At 44.2% G+C, this 21,209-nt stretch overlaps 1 protein-coding gene across 19 annotated transcripts in view; it reads right to left on the bottom strand.

Annotated features, from left to right (window-relative positions):
• The window catches only part of dlgap2a (discs, large (Drosophila) homolog-associated protein 2a), a 625,248-nt gene that overhangs the window by 43,292 nt on the left and 560,747 nt on the right, over window positions 1–21,209 (bottom strand). For all 19 annotated transcript variants that reach the window (XM_069885188.1, XM_069885186.1, XM_069885180.1 and 16 more), the window contains one exon: window positions 11,840–12,198. In XM_069885188.1, coding sequence (XP_069741289.1) covers window positions 11,840–12,198 — 359 coding nt within the window. The remainder of the gene's footprint in view (window positions 1–11,839; window positions 12,199–21,209) is intronic.

The following is a 21,209-nucleotide window of genomic DNA, read 5'->3' as shown; positions in this document are numbered from 1 at the left end:
TGTTTTGGATCCTTTATTAGATAAAAATCCAAAGAGTATAAGGAAGTCAAAGATGGCAATACAACTTAATGCATTAATGAAAGATTTAAATTTGGTAGATATGTGGAAAAAACTTAATCCTACTGAGTAAGATTTTTCTTTTTATTCTTCAAGGCATGATTCGTTTTCCAGAATTGATTTATTTTTGGTATCAGCACATCTTCAGGGTAGGGTACTGCAAACTGAATATAAAAGTAGAGTTATATCAGATCATTCATTATTAATCTTCTCTTGTGAAAGTTCGGAGATAGTACGTTCAACATATAGATGGAGGTTTAATGCAGTGTTATTGAAAAAACCAGAGTTTGTTACTTTTGTAAAAGAGCACATTTCTTTATTTTTGACTGAAAATGTTAATTCTGTAAAGAGTCATTTTATAGTATGGGATGCTTTAAAAGCTTATTTGAGGGGACAGATCATTAGCTATTCTACGAAAGTTAAGAAACAATATATGGCAGAACATTTACAGTTGTAAAATCAGATTACTGAACTAGAGAAGGACTTTCAGGAGGAAATAACAGAAGATTTTTAAAAAAGCCCTATAAATGAAGCTAAAATTATGCTATAATACTTTACAAACACCAGTTTGAGCGCTTAATTAATAGATCTAAACAATGTTATTATGAGTTGGGGGAAAGGGTTCACAAGGTATTTGCCTGGCAATTGAAAGCTGAACAGGCATCTCGGACTATTAATGCTGTTAAGAAGAATTCAATAATAACATAAGCCTCAGGAAATTAATGACCAATTTGATTCATTTTATCAAAAATTATATACTTCTGAGGGGAAACAGGATAATGGTTCTATTGATTCTTACTTATCTAAATTAACGTTACTGGTACTAGATGAGAAAGATATTCAGGAGTTGGAATCTCCATTTGTGGATTTTGAAATCAAGGAAGCTATTCAGGTATTGCCTAATGGTAAGTCCCTGTGAGATTATGGGTTTCCTGTGGAATTTTATAAACTTTTTTATGATGAATTTTCTAATATATTTGGGGAAGTGTTAAATCAAGTTACTGAAGATCAGAAGTTACCAGAAACGTATTCGAGTGCTTTAATAACTGTTATCCAAAAGAAAGACAGAGATTTTTACAGGTATCTTCATATAGACCTATTTCTTTATTGAATGTAGACTATAAAATTATGACAAAAGTATTAGCTAACAGACTTGCTAAATATTAGTACATATTGATCAAACAGGTTTTATTAAGAATAGAAATGCCTCAGATAATATACTTCGATTGCTTACTTTGATCAATGTTTATCAGCAGCAATCTAATCATCCTATAGTAGTTTCATTAGATGCTGAAAAAGCTTTTGATAGGGTTGAATGGAACTTTTTATTTAAGGTATTAGAGAAATTTAAATTTGGCCCTTTCTTTATTGGTTGGGTTAAGGCTTTATATATTAATCCCATTGCTAGGGTGGTGACAAATGGACAGACATCTTTACCTTTTAAATTGACTCAATCAACTCATCAGGGCTGCCCATTGTCACCAGCCCTATTTGCATTGGCTATAGAACCATTAGCACAGGCTATTAGACAAAATGAGTATATTAGAGGGATGAGAATTAAGGGTGAAGGATATAAAATTAATCTATTTGCAGACGATATGATGATATATTTGACGGAGTCTGAGAGATCGTTGAAACAGTGTTTATCGAAATTTGAAGAATTGTCGGGATATAAAATTAATTATGATAAAAGTGAAATTTTACCAATTGGAGTAGAAGATAATTCTGAATTCAAAAATATTACAAAATTAAGATGGACGAATAAAATCAAATACTTAGGTATGTTTGTGGACAATGACTATCAATCATTATATCAATTAAATTATGTACCTATATTGAGGCGGATTAAAGCAGACTTAATTAAATGGAAAGATCTTCCATTAACTTTAATTGGACGTGTTAATTGTATTAAGTTAAATATCTTCCCTTGGATTCAATATTTATTTCAGTCAATACCTTGTTTGCTTTCAAAGAGATTTTTTCAGGATTTGAATAAAGCAGTATGAGAGTTTTTGTGGAAAGGTAAATTAGCTCGAGTAGCATTGTACAAACTTACTTGGAAATATGCATTGGGTGGCTTACAATTGCCACATTTTCAAAATTATTATGAGGCAGCTCAGTTGAATTTTATTAGTAGATTGATAGATTTGGATCAACCTCTTAGTTAGGCTAAGGTGGAGATATCATATCTACCTAGAACGGAGATACATGAATTTATATTCTGTTGGAATTTGATTTTATTACAGGAATATGATATGCCAATACTGAAAGATTTATTAAAGATTTGGATTAAAAAAAATAAAATTTTAGGGTTGAAAGATAAATTACCAATTTTAACTCCATTATAAAATAATCAGCTTATTCCTTTTTCAATGTTTAATAGTTATTTAAAGATTTGGAATTCTAAAGGTATAAAGACAATACAGAACTGTTTTGTAGAGGGAAAATTTCTTTCTTTTATTCATTTGAGAGAATGAATTGAAATACCTTTAAATTCTTTATTTGTGTTTTATCAGCTTCTTTCTTTGGCTTGGCTTCGCGGACGAAGATTTATGGAGGGGGTAAAAAGTCCACGTCAGCTGCAGGCTCATTTGTGGCTGACAAGTCCGATGCAGGACAGGCAGACACGGTTGCAGCGGTTGCAGGGGAAAATTGGTTGGTTGGGGTTGGGTGTTGGGTTTTTCCTCCTTTGCCTTTTGTCAGTGAGGTGGGCTCTGCGGTCTTCTTCAAAGGAGGTTGCTGCCCGCCAAACTGTGAGGCGCCAAGATGCACGGTTTGAGGCGTTATCAGCCCACTGGCGGTGGTCAATGTGGCAGGCACCAAGAGATTTCTTTAGGCAGTCCTTGTACCTTTTCTTTGGTGCACCTCTGTCACGGTGGCCAGTGGAGAGCTCGCCATATAACACGATCTTGGGAAAGCGATGGTCCTCCATTCTGGAGACGTGACCCATCCAGCGCAGCTGGATCTTCAGCAGCGTGTACTCGATGCTGTCGACCTCTGCCATCTCGAGTACTTCGACGTTAGGGATGAAAGCGCTCCAATGGATGTTGAGGATGGAGCGGAGACAACGCTGGTGGAAGCGTTCTAGGAGCCGTAGGTGGTGCCGGTAGAGGACCCATGATTCGGAGCCGAACAGGAGTGTGGGTATGACAACGGCTCTGTATACGCTTAGGGCTTTGGTAAAAGATAATTATGGTAGAAAGGTGTATTTACCTACTTTGTCAAAATTTGAATCTTTGATTTCTACTATACCAGTGGTTCCCAACCTTTTACTTTCCACTCACATACCACTTTAAGTATTCCCTATGCCCAATGTTGCTGTCCTCCACCACACATTCAAAGATAGTCAGCTGAGAAGTGCTGGACACCCACTTCTTCTGGCTGTACATGAGGTTGAGACTTTTGGCCGTCTGGAGAAATTTCTATAGGTTGGCACCATGATCTTGCTGGTCATGGCCACAGATGGTCACGTTGTCCAGATAGTGAAACATGGACTTTAGCCCGTAGTTGTTTATCTCCATCTGGAAGACAGAGACCCCAATGGTGACCCTGAAGGGGACCCAGAGGAAGTGATAGAGGTGGCCATCTACCTACGGGATGTCCTCTGGGCGGATCGGGAGCTGGTGGTAAGCTGACTTGAGATGACGGTTGAGAAGACCTAGTACTGGGTGATCTCGTTCACCATTTCAGCATTGCGGAAGAGGGGGTAGGCATCCAGCTGGGTTTATGGTCTGATCATAGTCAATGTCCATGTGGTGTTTCTCTCCGCTCTTAACTACCACCACCTGTGCCCTCCAGGGGCTGGTGCGGGTTCTATGATCCCTTCAGCCAGAAGTCATTTAACTTCTGCTTTGATGAAGGCTCTGTCCCTGGGGCTGATCTGGTGGTGACAGGCTTGCAGTTGGAGGTGAGGTTCTGGAACGGTGGGACTCAGAGGATATGCAGGCCACAGGTCATGTTCAGACAGGAGGGTGGGTGGTTTAAAAATTGATAGTTGTGGACCATGAGGTGGGAGTGGTGCCCGTCAGACTGTGTTTGAATGCTCTTGAGTTGGCACTGGAAGTCCAGTCCCAGTATGACTGGCACGCAGAGCTGTGGCATGATATGGAGCTTAAAATTCTTTGTGCCACACACAGTTAATGTCATGGTGCAGCTACCGTGGATCTCGGCTGAGTGGGATTTGGAGGCCAGAGTACCTTTACACTTCGTCAGAGTTACCACAGTGCCCAGGTGAATGACGGTCTACATGCTCCTGGTATCAAATAAGCACTTTGTGATGTGACCGTTTATCTTGATGTCCATCATGGCCCTGGCCAGTTGATGTGGGCTGTCCTGGTCCAGGGTGATCTGGTTGCTGTCTGAATCACTGATGCCCCCCCCCCAAGATGGCTGCCCGCATGGTGCTGCTCCTTGCCACTGGATGTGGTACCATCCTGATTTGCATTCCCCATGGTCCCGCTGAGTCATTCCCCACGACCGAAAGTGGCACCAGAAGTGATGCGGTCCAAGTTGGCGGCACTGCTGAAGGAAGGTTGGGAACTATATAACTTCCTGCAGTGTCCCTTCTTCTCACAGGCAGGACATGTCGCTTTTCTGGCTAGGTAGCTCTTATAGGGATGTTTAGCATGACTGCAGGAGTAGCACTTTGGGTGCTCAATGGCGGCAGCGGAGACCTGGGACCCTGCGTCCTAAGATGGTGGCACCCTTGCTTCCCATGTGTTGGTCTCATTTCCAGAGGTGAAGACTTCCATATTCAGCTGCGCTGTCTCAAGCAAGTTTGCCAGGTCAACGACTTCCTGCAGACTTCCATCACCCTTTTCTAGGAGTCTCCATCTGATGTGATCAGACTTGAATCCAGCCACACATGAGTCACATATCAGTTCCTCGGACGGCAGCAGAGACTTCTCTGCAGCCACAGGCTCACCCCAGCTCCCCAGGACCTGCGTGTACCATCCACCAACTCACCAGGCGCTTGCCCACGATTGCCCAGAAGGTACCTGGCTTAGATGACATTCATCGGGATCAGATATGGTCTCTGCAGGAGCTCCATTGCGGCTGAGTAAGTCATTCACTCCCTTATCATCTGGAAGACACGGTGGCTGACCTGAGCGAAGAGTAGGTCCTGTTTGTCTTCCTCACTCTGCACATCGTTGCGCCTCATGAAAGCTTTGAGGCAGTGATTGAGTTTGATGGAGGTCTTCGGGTCTTTAGGGTTGGTGTCCAGTTTATCCACCCAAATTGCCTTGTCCATGGCATGATAATTATGGTGATTAAATTGTCGCACTAGCAATCAACCACATTAGACTAAGAGGCGTGATTAATGGGCTTTAATATCCGTAAAACATCAGAACACCTCTCATGCTGCTTGCCTGGTTCCAAGGAAGGTACTGAGGGAGGGGTCTGGGTGTAACAGCCTTTAAGGGGATTCTGAGGGGAGGAGTCACAGGTGCAGGGGCGGGCCAGCCCATACAGTACATTCATACAGACAGTGCTCATAGCTATTCAGTGGGGCTTTCGACTCACTATAAAGCTATGATCTGTACCCTGGCTGACTTTGAGTCACTAGGCCCTTTCAAACTGCTGTATAAAAGGGGGTTAAACAGGCAATATGCCCGGTTAGCGCCCCAGTTACGCAGCAGATAGAAAGGGTCTGACCCGGTCAACCCTGTCAGAACCCAACTAGGTCCCTGACCTGCCTCAGAGGTAGACAGGGAACCCAGTTAAACTTACCAAGGTCACGTCCACGGGCGATTTGAAAATGAAAATGGCCAACTCGCTTATTCCAGTGACATCAGCACTTGTGTGCGTGCGTCACCAGACAGCCAGCATCCGAACATCCGGCGGTACTTCCAGTGAGTGTATGACGTGTCAATGTGGGGGCGGGATCCCCCTTAAATCGCCAAGGTTACAACCCCTTGCAATTTAAAAGGTGCTTCCAGCACCTTTCCTCCAGTAATTGCACCTGGGTCCCAGGCGGGCTGTCCAGGAGCTCCAGTTTAAAAGGGGCTACTTTGTCCCATGACAGTACACCCTGTATTTTGTCCTGTGCAACCCTATACCCGGCACTTCGTCATGTAGCACTGCACCCTGCACTTACTGTAACACCACACCTTGTACTCTAACTCACTATAACAGTGTTCCCTGCACTCTAACTTATTCTAACACTATGATCTGCATGCTTTGACCGACTGTAACACTTCGACTCACTGTAAAACTATGAGCTGTACTTACTGACTTACTGTAAGACTAACTCTTGCATGCTTTGACTTACTGTACACTACTCCCTGCAGTGGTTTTAATTTTGATTGCTTTTTTTAATCAACTTTTAATTAACAAGGTGAAAACACACTTCCTTTCTTGGCGAATCCGGGAGGCCGCCCTGGACTTCATGTGCAAGTTGTTCACTCTGAGACATTGGCAGACTCCCACCCCACTCCCCTTTGAAGTGAGCTTCAATTGTCGGGGTAGACCTATCCTCCAATTCGTACCTTGAATGAGAAAGACAACTCAGCAACCTGACTGCTGGCTGACCACTGATCGCAGCAATGAATTTCAAACTGTAATTCGATGCATGGGTTCATGTTTTTACATCACTTTTTTTTCTGAAACTTCAAGAATTTGACGACTGGAATCTCATTGCTTCGGGAAAATAGTGACTGATAATTAAATCACTCACAGTGACAATCTTAAACTAATGGATGTAACAGCAACAATTGAATTAAGAATTCTGTTAAGGCTAGCGATTTATTTTGAGATTTAATGATAGGTAGACAGAAAGTCAGCTTTTGATGTTCTTTCTGGCTGCTTGCCATACCTGCTCTGTAACCAGGCTTTAAAAGGAACACCAAATCAGCCAAAGGGTCAGTTGTTCTATTTCCAATGGAGCTACCACTGAGGGGTTTTCAAAGCCATTGGCAATGATCATTGTAGTATCCTTGATGGCAATTCTCTCAGTGATTCACTGGTTCACTTGCTTAGGAGACAAACTGCATCCCAAGGCCAGAGTCCCTCTGGTCCTCACTTCTCACCCCTTCGCATCCGACACTTCCGCCAATTTCGGAGTGATACCGCCACCTGCCACCCTCCCCACCCCGCTCCACTTTTCCCAAGGAGAAATTTCTCCTTCTCCACTCACTGAAGGTCACTGCTCTCTCATTTCCATTGGCTAGACAATTCCAGATCTGAACGATCAATTTACAAACGTCCCCTCTGGATCAGCCAGCCGCGAGTGACCTTTTCAAACACATCACTAAAGTCCATGTAGACAACATTCATCTCCACCTTTGTTATTATCAGGTTAAAAACATTTTGTCGGAACATTTAGGTCATAGTTTAAAATTACCTAGTCGATCTTCTTTGGAATTATTACTTACCAAGGATGATTCCAGTAAATTTATTTCTGAGATGTATAAATTATTACAAAATAAAATACCAAATTAAATGTTCATACATCAGGAATGAAATGGGAACAAGATTTGAATAGAAAGATAGATGAAAATGTTTGTAGAAATTTGTGTAAAGATAATATGATCAAGGTTATAAATGTATGTTATAGGTTGGTACAGTATAATTTTTTACATCAATTATATTTAACCCCACAAAAATTGAAAACAAATTTCAACTCAGTTCTTCAGATTTGTGTTTCAGGCATGGTAAAGAAATAAGTACTTTCTTTCACTCAACTTGGACTTGCCCTAAAGTTAAATGTTTTTGGCTACCTGTTTTTAGAACAGGTATTAAAAGTGAATTACCTTTTGATCCATGATTATTTTTATTAAGAGATATTAAGTCAATTGCTTTAGGATTGAGATTGACTTTGTATCAAACTGAATTTTTACATCTAGCTTTGGCTGTTTCTAAAAAATGTTTAGCTATTACATGGAAATCTGATTTGGTTTTAAGCATGAAAAGATGGCACATTGAAATGAAAGCTTGTATTCCTTTAGAAAAGATTACATATAATTTGAGAGATAAATATTTTTTCTTTATTACAATTTGGAGCCCATCATCCGCAGCTAAACAGATTGAATATGATCGTATTTGTTAATAATCTCCTTTTCTTTCTTTTGTAGGTGGGTAAGGGAGGAGGGAGGGTTTTAGTGGGGTGGTTGGGGTTTTTTACATAATTAATCACATTATGTTTATATCAAGATACCGTAATTAATGTTATGTCATGTGATACAAACATTTTAAATAAAATATTCAACAAAAAAAATCTCAGCCAAGCCATACTGACTCCCCCATGGTTTTCCAGATGTGCATCAACCTACCTTCTCCAATATTTCCCTACCACTACTGCAAGACTCACTGCCTATCATTTCTTAGTTTGTCCCTCTTTCCCTTCTTAATAAAAGGAATAATGCTGGCTGCTCTCTAATCCACTGGAATCTCATTTTTGGCAAAAGTTCTCTGTCAAGACCCCAGAAATTTATTTCTTTTTTAATTTATTCAGAGATACGCATGTAACAGGCTCTTCCGGCCCATGAGCCTTTGTCACTGAAATACATCCATGTGACCAATTAACCCCATACGTCTTTGGAACGGTGGGAGGAAACCGGAGCACCCGGGAAAATACCCACGCATACACGGGGAGATATACAACCTCCTTACAGACAGCGCTGGATTCAAAACCAGTGTGCTAACCCTGCCGCCCCACATCTTTCGTCTTGCCTCTCTCAATAAGCAAGAATAGATCCCATCAGGGTCTGAGGAATTGAGCCCTTGAATGTTCTACCAAAGACCGATCACCTCCTCCTCTTTGACAACAACAGCATCCCGGCCCCTGCTCGCTCACTCGCTCTTTCTCTCTCTCTCTCTTTCCTCTCTGACCTTGTCCTTAGTGAGCACCAATGATGCAAAGTTCTAATTTCTCATCTTGCCCACTTTCTCTGAATACAAGTATAAGCTCCCTCATGGGGCGGCACAGTTGGCGTATCGGTTACACAGCGCCTTTGCAGCGCTAGCGATCGGGACTGGGGTTCGAATCCCATGCTGTCTGTAATGAGTTTGTATGTTCTCCCCGCATCTGCGTGGGTTTTCCCCGAGGGGCTCCAGTTTCCTCTCACCCTTCATAACGTACTGGGGTGTAGGTCAATGGGTGTAAATCAGGCAGCACAAACTCATAGGAACAAATTGGCCTGTTACATTGGTGTATGTCCACATTTTACATTTTTTAAAAATTGTCATTGAATGCCTGCAATGAAGGAAAACACCATCAAGGTTTTGGGTTGATGACCTCTCCTCAGCACTGTGGAAATGTAGAAATCGAACCGAGGAGAGGGGCGGAGAGAGTAAAGGGAGGGCGACCGGGAGGAATAAGGTGGCAGTGGCACTGGATGAGGGAAGAGCTTGCAGTTGACGCCAGATAAAAGGAGATGAATGAAGACAGAAAAGGAAAGGAAACTTTGGAACTGAGAGATGAACAACAGTGTGACTGTGAATATATATCGAAACTATTGGAAGTACAAATTCAGGCAGAATTAGTGCAGCACATTATGCAGTGCCCAAGAAAGAGAGAATTATGGATGATGGAAATCCAAATCACAAGCAGGAAATAAATAGCGAATAAGGAGAGAGGAGCAGAGAGTTAAAGTTTCAGAAGGATGATCTTTGATCAGAATTAGGTTCACCACAAACAAACATGGCTCGTTGTCAGACAAGATACTGCTTTGCATTTGACTTCACTGAGATAGCACCAAAGTGGGAGTGAATGGTGACTCAGTGTCAGGCAACCAGCTTTGTGCTTTGCAGGCTGCCTGAAGGTTTTCTGCAAAGAGTAACCCAATCCAAGCCGGTTTCTCCAGTATAGAAACAACCAGGTTCTGAGCACGAGTCTGTCAATTGGAAGAAGTACAAACGAATCAATTGACCAAATGGCAGGTCCTTGTATTTTGGCGAAGAGCAGAGATTCCATCTGCTGTACTCCACCCTCAGGCTCCATGGATTGGCTTTTGGTTGGCAGAGAAAAGTGGACCACTTTTAAAGTGATGGTCCCTTTGAAATGGTGAAAGGGAGGGGAAGATGTTTCTGGTGGTGAGACCACGGTGATGTTGGCAGCAATTGCAGAACATGGTTCTTTCAGTGTGGATCACAGGGACGCACTGGAGAAACTTGGCAGAACACGCACATCCACAGGAAGTTAAGGGGAACCAAATCTTCGGTCTTGGACCCATCGTCGGGTACCCTTTACTTCCTACAGGCTTGCTGGGTTTCTCCAGCATGTCAGTGTACTGCACCTGACCCCAGTATCTGCAGACATTCTTCTCTAACTCCTGTTAGTCTGCAGCTCATTAGATTGGAAAGTGAGAATTTTGGCGGGGATGGAGGGGGGGGGGGGTTCATCCTTTTCCTGTGGGAGGAGATATTGTGAAAGAGAGGGCACAGTTGAGAGTCCTTCCACCATCGAACAGTAGACCTCTCACAAGCAAACTTGGCCAGAGACGTGAATGTCCAAGCAAAAACAACAGAGCTGGAGACTGTACAAGAGTGGAATGTAATCCTTAGAGGAGGAATGGAAGGAGGAGAAAGTGTGGTCACGGGACCTGTGGGAGTCAGTGGAAATCAGACTTTATCCAGTCAGCGGCACGGTCAGCGTAACATCCTTACAGTCCCAGCAATCGGAACTGGGGTTCGAATCCCACTCTGTCTGTAACGAGTTTGTACGTTCTCCCTGTATCTGCCTGGGTTTTCCCTGGGGGCTCCGGTTTCCTCCCACCGTTCAAAACGTACTGGGTTGTAGGTTAATTGGGTGGCACGAGCTTGTGGGTCGAAAAGGGCCTGTGGCCATGCTGTATGTCTAAATTTTTAAAAATTGAATTACACCCCTCACGATTTAATAAACCACTGTAAAGTCACCCATCATCCTCCAATGCTCGAGGGAACGATGACCCATGAATTGGGAAAACAATGCCTCGTGGGGAATGCTACAATGTTTGGAGAAATGCGATGAAAAGAAGTAGTGCTAAAAAACTTCTATAAACTCCCTACTTGACAGCAAATCATTTCTTGTTAAAAATAGCAGTGATGGAACAATTTAGTTTTACATGTCCTTTTGTTAATCTCTTTTTGTTGAGGTGTAGGAGGGGTACAGATAGAGTAAATGCAAGCAGGCTTTTTTCCCCACTGAGGTTGGACAAGACAATTTTAAATTTAAATTTTAAGTTTAGACATACAGCACAGTTACAGTCCATGCCGCCTAATTAACCTACAGCTCCCGGTACATTTCAAATGGAGGGAGGAAACCACGGCCTCCAGGCAAAACTCATGCAGGCAAATGTACAAACTCCTTACAGACACCTTGGGATTCAAACCCCGGTTCTGGTTGCCGGTGCTGTTAAGGCGCTGCGCTAACCGCTATGCCAACCGTTCTGCTCCAAGAACTGGAGGACATAGGTGAAAGGTGAAATGTTTAGTGGGCACATTAGGGGGAGCTTCTTCACACGGAGAGTGGTGAGAGTGTGGAATGAGCTGCCAGCTGAAGTGGTGAATGCTGGCTTGATTTTGACACTTAAGAAAAAATTTGGATGGGGACATGGATGGCAGGGATATAGAGAGCTGGGGTCTGGGTGCAGGCCAATGAGTCTAGGGAAAATAATAAATGGGCACCGACAAGATGGGCCGAAGGGCCTGTTTCTATGGTAAGACAGGCTGTGATTGAGATTTTCCTTTGGTCAACCTGTTTTGGGCTGGATTTCCTCTCGCTGTGCACTGTGATGTACAGTCTGCTCATCTGACTAACAGTCAGTTTGTGCTGGTCACAGCAGCAATGCGCGCATCTGCTCACCTGAATGCCAATGGAGGATCTTCGGTTCTTCAGGAGCTGCTGTGCTTTTGCCACATCCAGCGTGAGGATGGCCTTGTCTCGGGTGAGCACCATGCTCCCTTTGCTGTGGCTGATTCCGTGATGCTGGGCTGCGACCGACTCCAGCGCCATGTTCACCGCCTTGGCGCTATCCAGGCTGTCTGTCGAGTTATAGATGACCTTGCCTTCTTGGGGCCACGGGGAGCTCCTCTGAGATCGGTTCTCGTGGTAGGCATCCTGAGTTGATTCGGTACTGCTCTGGGCTGTCACTGAAATGACTGGCTTGGATGTTGTGCGTGGAGGGACCGGTGGAGGAGTCTTTTTATAATGAGTGCAGGATACTGTGGAGCAGAAGGAGCAAGGTTACCACAGTTCTTGCCAAGCCCAGGAACAAGCAGGCTACAAAGAAATGGGGACGGATACCACACAGACCTTGATACCCAACAGTGGGGAATGATTCACCTGATTCTGGTAATGGCATGGCAGTACATAAGCTGGAGGTTCTCCCTCCCAATCTGACCCCCATTCATCCTGATCTCCTGCTCTGTGTCTTCTGCCTGGGCAGTCGTGGTGGCTGGTACAATAGGGACATTTAAAAGACTCTTGCAAGAAAAATAGAGGGTTATGGGTGTGAGGTAGGGAAGGTTTAGACTGTTGAGTTGGTTGACACAGGTCGGCCCAACCTCATGGGCCAAAAGCCTGTATTGTGCAGTACTGTTCCATGCTCTGTGCTAGCCATAACTGACTGACGATCTCCAGTTACCACTGAATCCCAGGGGTCATTGATTACCCCTTAGAAGATCAATAAATGGGGAAAAATTTGACTGCTGTGGAGTAGGCTTACATGGGTCGGCTGAAGGGCCTGGAATATTCTATGTTCTAGCGAGCAACAGGAAAATAAGAGGTGGGCGGGTGAGGCAGATGGGATTGCCCAACCATACTTGGGTGTTGATTTCTGCTCACTGGTCACACAGCGGTGAAGGGTTGGTTCCGAGACGAGGCAGGGGGCGGGGGTGGGTGAACAGTTTACAAGGAGGGAGATGCAGTGAGGTGGGGGGAGAGAAGCACACTCAGGAGGGAGCCAAATAACTCCCCATGTGGACCACCCCTTCTGGCTTCCTCCCAAACCGTTTGTGGTGGCATTTCCCAATGAGGTGTCCTTCTGGGAAACAGCGAGAGCTTGGCAGAATAGTGAAGGTGACTCCTGCGCTGGTCACTCGAACAGGCCCAGCCTTCCTTTCTGCCTCTTCCAAGAGGGCAGGTGGTGGTCCCAGCACTCGCTAACCACAGTCTCTCTGTCTGCCCACCAACTCAAGTACCCAGCAGACCATTTTGGAGCAGCCCGATTGAACTCTAATCCAAGTGTGCGGCTTCCTGTGCTGAGTGTTACATCTTATTTTCTTTAACGTTGCATACAGTGAGTGTCCGCGGGCAACAGAGTGAATGGTCCAAACCAACTCTTTGCTTTGTTTGCTCCACCAAAGCTCAAGATATCTCTGTGGAACTTCGTTCATGGGACAAGTTACTTATCCTCCTGAAAATATTCAGTTTTATAAAGTAAAACATATTGGCTGGACAAATGTTTGGACTGTTATGGAAGACATAACCACCCTTCCATGTGACCCAACTTCTTGCCTTCGTTGAAGAAACCAGTTCAATCTTAAATTGTTCTGGCTTCAACTTCCATGTCTTAAATTGAAATTCAAATGATGACAAGTGAATGGGTGATGATGATCAAGTAGCACAAGACCATCTGATCCATTCACTGGAACTGTCCGGAACCAGCAGTCAACCCTTGTTGTGAACCAGTCAGAGTGCCTGGTTATCCTCCGCGTTCACACCTTTGGTCAGTGGACAAGTCATGAAAAGCCCATTTCTAATACGGGAAGACATCAAGCTGCTGATGGAAAATTGCTGATGCTTTCAGAATGCCCGATGGTTCTTGGGTTCCACTGCCGGGTTTGCGAAGAATGGAACCTCCTTTGTAATCATGAAAATGCTGGAGAAACTCAGCAGGTCATGCAGCATCCAAAGGATGTAAAAACGGTTGTTCCCCGCCATCTGGCTTCTCCACTGCGAAGTCTCCTTGAGGGATGTCTGCCCCTGAAGAAGTTCTCCTCTCTTTGAAGGGAGTTCTGTGACAGCCTCTCTGCTCTCAAGCTCCATGACCTGTTAGCCTCCCTTTCCCTTCCTCCCCCTCCACCCCCACCTGATCTTCAGCATTCCTGAAGAAGGGCTCCGGCCCAAAATGTTGGTTGCCTTTTACTTCCTCTGGGTGCTGAGTGACCTGCTGAGTTTCTCCAGCACATTCGATTTCTGCAACGCCCTTTACCACTTGCCAGGCTGGCATTGGCAGGTGTTGTGGGAGGCCAGTAGAGCGATGCCAAACCACTCACCTCGACAACCTGCTACCAGGAAACAAAACTTTGCAAACAGAAACTCCACCAGGACAAGAGTTGAGCTGACTCCACTTTCCAAACCTGTCTTTCTGGATGCCCACATCTGTAATAACAATAGTGACTTCTAACGATCAAACACAACAGATGCAGAATGTGAGTGAATGCCTATGGACCAGGGTCACTCTCTCCACAACAGGCCAAGACAAGCCAGTGGTTACACAGCAATGGAATGAGAGTCAATACATAAAGAACAGTCTTTGAACACAATGATTAATATACTGGGGGAATTCAGTTCAAGAGCTGTGAGACAATGTTGCAGCTCTACAAATCTCCGGTTAGGTCACACTTGTGTTCAGTTCTGGTTGCCTCATTTCAAGGGCACAGAGGATGCTGCCTGAATTGGAGAGCCTGTCTTATGAAGCAAGGATGACAGAGATAGGGCTTTTAACTTTGGAGCAGTGAAGGATGCAAGGTAACTTAATAGAGGTATGGAAGATGGTGAGGGGTGTAGACAAGGTTGTCAGTCAGTCCCTTTTCCCCATGGTGACAACAGCAAATACCAGAGGACATCTGTTGATGGCTAGCGGTGGAAAGTTCAGGGGAGATGTCAGACGTAAGTGTGGTAAACCACTGTAATGTATAATTATCTAGTCGAGCGCACCTATTGGCTGGTTGTACCTGTGGCCCCTCCCTACCGGCTCCTGAATAAAGGTGACTGTTCCACACCCCCCTGCAACTCTGTGCAGGACAGACGAACAGAAAGGATATGCTATGTCCTCAAGTGAATTGAAGCCTATTGGTTTCTCCACAATAGTCTCCTGAGTGATTGACGGGGCATCAGTAAGTTTTTTACATCAAGGGTGGTGGGTGCCTGGGGGTGGTGCTAGGGTCTGGTGCAATAGGGATGTTTAAAAGACTCTTAGACAGATTCATGGATGTGAGAAAAATAGAGGGTTGTGGGTGTGAGGTAGAATGTTGTGGAGCAGATTTACACAGGTTGGCACAACATCGAGGGCTGAAGGGCCTGCACTGTGCTGTAATGTTCTATGATCTCAGTTCTCTGCTCTAAAATATGCTAAAACAACACAAAAATGAAAGAAATTGAATATTTTAGGAAAGTCAATGAATTATTTCTACAAAAGTAAACAATACTTTTCTTACAAAGCCTTCAGAGTATTCACATCCCATTTTGCTTTTCGTCGTAATACAATGTCATTTTGGCCGGTTGCATTTTCCTTTGGTAATTGTGCAAAATATGACCTCAAACAGCAAAATTCAGCAACGCCAAAAAATGAGGAACAGACACATTTAGCAATTCACATGGAGCCATTATGGCCAGTGGGCGCCATTATGGCCAGTGGGCGCCATTATGGCCAGTGGGCGCCATTATGGCCAGTGACCTAGGTTCGAATCCACCGCTCTCTGGAAGCAGTTTGTACCATTCTCCCTGTGTCTGCACGGGTTTGCTCTGAGTGCTCCGGTTTCCCTCCCATATTCCAGAGACATTCAAGGTTAATTGGGTATAATTGGGCAGCAAAGGTTTCATGAGAGAGGCTATTTCCCAGTGAAACACGAAAGTCTGCCGATGCCGTGATTGCAGCGAGGAACTCAGCCGGGCTCCCAGTGTCCATAGGAAGTGAAGATAGAAGTGCTCAGTCCCGAATGTTGTTACCTCCTCTGGATGCGACAGGACCTGCCAAGTTCCTCCTGCATTTACTGTGTGTTTACTGAAGCTATTTCCCACCCTGATAGTTCTGATTTTGCTTCTCCTGTACCTCTTTCTTGATGGTAGTGAGTCAAAGATACGATGTAAAAACACAAAATGCTGGAGAAACCCAGCAGGTCAAACAGTGTCCTTTACGTAGCAAAGATAAAAACACATAACTGACGTTTTGGGCTTCAGCCTTTCATCAAGAGATGGAAGAATGTCAGTATCCATACCTTGATGAAGGGCTCAAGCCTGAAATATCATTATGTATTTTTATCTTTGCTACGTAAAGGACACTGTTTGAGTTTCTCCAGCTTCGTGTTTTTACTTCAACCACGGCGTCTGCAGACCTTTGTCTTTTACTTCCAAAGATCTTGCGTGCTGGATGGGAAGGGTCCTCAATAATCCTTTGAGCCTTAATTAACCAACGTTTCCAGAGAATGTCATCAATAGAGGAAAGGCCGATGTATAAATATTTTCTGGAGGCCCAAGGTTACAAGCTATCATTCATCAACCTGACAGCCTGCAGGAAGAAGCTATTTCCCAGCCTGGCTCCTGTACCTCCTTCTTGATAGTAGTAGGTCAAAAGGTCAAAAATCCTGTGGGCTGGATGGAAAGGGTCCTCAATAATCCTTTGAGCCCTATTTAAGCAACATTTCCGGTGAATATTGTCATGAGAGGAAAGGGAGACCCCAGGGATTTTTCTTAGGTGTATGGAGACCAAACTTTTGCACAATACTCCAAGACATCTTGTACTTTTCACACCAATTCAGTGCCACCAACACAAAATTCAAACCAGTTCAGCACCAGAAGAGTCCAACAAAAAGTTTTACCCTGGAGGTGGAACAGGTAGCAACCATTTCTAACTGGTGGAAGAGAAATATTGGATATGTTGCCAATATATGACAATTATATTAGACCTCTCCAGACTGAACACAATGACTTAAATCATTCTTTTGATATTTCTTAACTTTCTTCCACAAAACCCTTCATTCCCCTTTTTATTCAAATATCTATCAAGATTCAAGATTCAATTTATCGTCATGATAATAAAACAGTGTAACATTGCATGAAATTCCTCTTTGCCTGCTGCAAGGCAGACAGATTCGACACTGGCAGGAACAACCTAAACGCCTTTTATAGTTCTTAGTCGGACAGACTTACAGTCAGTCAGAGAGAGAGAAATCTTAGTGTGTCTTAAATACATTTAATGAGTCAACCTCTACTGCTTCATTGGCGGAGAATTCTGCAGCTTCTCTATGGGGGAAGCAGTTCCTCCTCACCTCTATCTACTTCCCCGAATCTTGAGGCTTTGACAACGGGTTCTGTTCTCACCTGCCACTGCAAAACAACCTCCCAGATTCTATCTAATCTATCCCTTTCATAATATTCTTTGTGTCTATAAGACTGCCGTCCCCCTGACTCACCAACTCATCCTCCTAAATTTCAATAAGTTGTCTTTGTCTGAGGCAGTCTAATATGAGGCAGAATGATGATGTTCAAGAACCATACTGAATCAATGCAGCAGCACGCTGCCCGAATCACTATCTGGTCTGCATCAGAGAATACAGTCTACTTTCTGAAGGGATCCAGCACGCAGGATCTTTGGACATTGCCTAATGTCTCAGATGATCAAAATATCTGTCGTAGGGTGGCACGCTTGGCGTAGCGGTTAGTGCAGCGTCTTTACAGCGCCAGTGATTGGGTTTGGGGTTCGAATCCTGCGCTGTCTGTAAGGAGTTTGTGTGTTCTCCCTGTGTCTGTGTGGGTTTTCCCCGGGGGCTCCGGTTTCCTCCCACCATTTGAAACATACTGGGGGGTGTAGGTTAATTGGGCGTAATTGGGCAACACGGGCTCGTGCACCAAAATGGTCTGTTACCGTGCTGTACGTCAAAAAAAAAGATAGAAATAACTAGATCTTGTATCAGAAGTACAGGATGTGGAATTTCAATCACTGTGGAAATAACAATAAAATAAGGCATTAAAAATAGGAGTGGAATTAGGCTATTCGGCCTATCAAGTCAGTCCTGCCATTCTTTCATGGCTGACTTATTATCCCTTTCAACCCCATTCTCCTCCCTTCTCCCCATAAACCCTGATTCTCTTTCTAATCAAGAACCTATCTACCTCTGCCTCAAATATACCAGTGACTTGGCTTCCACAGCCGTCCGTGGTAACGAATTTCACAGATTCACCATCTTCTGGCTGAAGAAATTCCTCATCATCTCTAAGAAACATCCTCTCCACTCTATTCAGGCCTTTCAGCATTTGATAGGTTCTCATGAGATCCCCCTTCATTCTTCTAAACTCCAGTAAGTACAGTCCCAGATTCGTCGGCACAAACTAGAAGGGTCAAAGGGGCCTTCTTCTGTGCTATAATTCCTTTCATCCAAGGAATCATTCTCGTAAATCTCCTCTTGATCCTCTCCAATCCCAACACATCTTTCCTTGGATAAGGAGCGGTCTGACTAATAGTTTATAAAGCCTCAGCATTACATCCCTGCTTTTATATTGCTCATCAGGTCTTCATAAATGACTCAGCAGTGGAACGGGTTAAGTTCCTGGGTGTCAACATCCTGGGCCCTCCATGTCAAATGCAATCATGAAGAAGGCTCGCCAGTGGCTATAGTTCATGAGGAGTTTGAAGAGATTTGGTATGTCATCAAAGACTCTTGCAAACTTCTACAGGTGTATCGTGGAGAGGATTCTGACTGGTTGTATCACTATCTGGTTATGGAGGTGCTAATGCGCAAGGCAGGAAAAGACAGCAGAGAGTTGTGAATTCGGCCAATGCCATCATGGGCATCAGTCTTCACTCCATTGAGGACATCTACAAGGGGTGGGGTCTTAAGGAAGCAGCCTCTATCCTTGAGGACCCCCACCACCACCCAGGCCCTGCCCTCTTCACACTGCTACCATCGGGAAGGAGAAGCAGGAGCCTGAAGACAAGCACCCTGCGGTACAGAAACAGCTTCTTCCCCTCAGCCATCAGATTTCTGAATGGACAGTGAACCACAGACACTACCTCACATCCTCTCATTTTGCACAAATTTATTTTAAAAAAATGTAATCTATAGCAATATTTGCAACTGAAACACTGCCGCAAAGTAATTAATTTCATGATGACATATTCGTGATCAAAAGTTCTGATTCTAATTCATTCCATCGCTCTTGCTTTTATTACCACTGATCTCTACCTGCAAGTGAACCTTTGGGGAGTCTTGCACGAGGACTCCCGTCCCTCTGCACCTCTGATTTCTGCTTAGAAAATAGTCCATTCCTTCAACCAAAGTGAATGATCATGTACATCCCTACACTGTATTCCATCAGACCATAAGACGTAGGAGAAGAAATAGGCTATTCAGCCCATGGAGCCTCCCACCACCGCCCCTTTTAATCATTTTCCCACTCAACCCCACTCCCGGGCCTTCTCCCCCCATAACCTTTGATGCTCTGGCTAATGAAGGATCTCTGTCTTAGAAGCAGCAGTGTTGGTTCCAGAAAGGTGGGTACAGAACCAATAAGTGGGCCAGATTAGGGGAGGTGAACACAGATGTGAGTAACAGCATGGATGTCACAAAAATCTTTTAGATGATGCAGAAAATAAATGAAGGGGAACTAAGAAGGGACATGGGCTGATTTGACGCTCCAATGCTTCAAACCACTTTGAGAAGCTGAGGAAAGTAAATGTTAAATTATACTGTTTGGTTGGTTGGGCTTAAGTCAGATACTCTGACAAAACTGCAGCCTGACCTTGGCTAAACTGGATCTGTGTTCAGTTTTGGTCACTAATTCAATCCACGATAATTTAATCAGCGCAGATGAGGCAAATGCTGTGTGCTGTGCTCATGTCAGGGCAAGGCCTTCGAAACCCATGCAAGGATATTGGAAAATAAAATGTTTAGACAGGATCCTGCAGTTAACCCTTTCTGGGGACAGCGTTGCTGAAAATTTGGAGAAGGGTAGTCTTTTCAGAGATAGTCAGCTTGGCTTTCTGAGGGGCAGGTCATGCCTCTCAGGTCTATTGAGTTTTTCAAGAAGGTGACAAGCTGATGAAGGGAAAGCAGTGGATGTGGTGCTCATGAATTTTAGACAAGGTCCCCAGTGATAGGCTTATCCCGAAAATCATTAGGCATGGGATGTATGGCGGTATAGATTCGGAATTGGCTTGCCTGCAGAAAGCAGAGGGGAGTAGTAGATGGAAGGTGTTCTTCCTGGAGGTCAAGTTCTGCAGGGATCTGTTCTGGAACCCCTGCTCTTCGTGATTTCTATAAATGAATTGGACCAAGAAGCGGAGGGGAGGGTCAGTTAGTTTGCAGATTGGAGGTGTTGTGGATAGTGCGGATGGTTGTCATAGGTTACAGGAGGATAGAGACAGGATGCAAAATTGGGCAGGGAAGTGGCAGATGGATTTCAATCCAGAGCAGAGTGAAATGATGAACTTTGGAAGGCTGAACTTGAAGGTGGAGTATGGTTAATGGCAGGATTCTAGACAGTGTGGAGGAACAGAGGAACCTTGAGGTCCAACTCCACAGATCCGTACGATTACCTTGCAAGCTTATACGGTAGTTAAAAACATGTATGAGATGCTGATGTTCATTATTCAGGGATTGAGTTTAAGAGCCACGAGGAAATGTTGCAGCTCTATAAAACTGTGGTAAGACCACATTTGGTATATTGTGTTCATTTCTGGTCACCTCATTACAGGAAGGATGTGGACGCTTTGGAGAGGGTGCAGAAGTGATTTACCTGGATGTTGCCTGGATTAGAGGAGGTATCTTATGAGGCAAAGTTGATCGATCGAGGACTTTCTGGAGTGATAAAGGATGACAGACAACTTAATAGACGTGTGTAAGATGATGAGGAGCATAGGTAGGGTGGACAGCCATCACCTTTTTTCTGGGGCCACAATAGAAAATCCCAAAGGACATCTGTTTAAAGAAAATTTAGGGGAAATGTCAGAGGTACATTGTTTTACTCAGAGGGGGAGTGTTGGAGGAGGCTGGTACAATAGGGACATTCAAAAGACTCTGATAGGCACAAGGATGTAAGAAAAATGGTGTGAAGGGCAAAAGGTTAGATGGCTCAAAAGATGGTTTAATATGGGTCATGGGCTGAAAGGACTGTATTATGCTATATTGTTCCATATTCTATGGAATAGGCCCTTTAGCCCAACTCAACCATAGAACCATAGAACATTACCGCACAGAAAAAGGCCCTTCTATTTTGTGCCAAACCATTTTTT

This window comes from Narcine bancroftii, chromosome 6 (genome assembly GCF_036971445.1).
Source record: "Narcine bancroftii isolate sNarBan1 chromosome 6, sNarBan1.hap1, whole genome shotgun sequence".
In the NCBI taxonomy this organism is placed as follows: Eukaryota; Metazoa; Chordata; class Chondrichthyes; order Torpediniformes; family Narcinidae; genus Narcine; species Narcine bancroftii.
The sequence above is the reverse complement of the archived record's forward strand: the minus strand, read 5'-3'. Positions and strand labels throughout refer to the sequence as shown.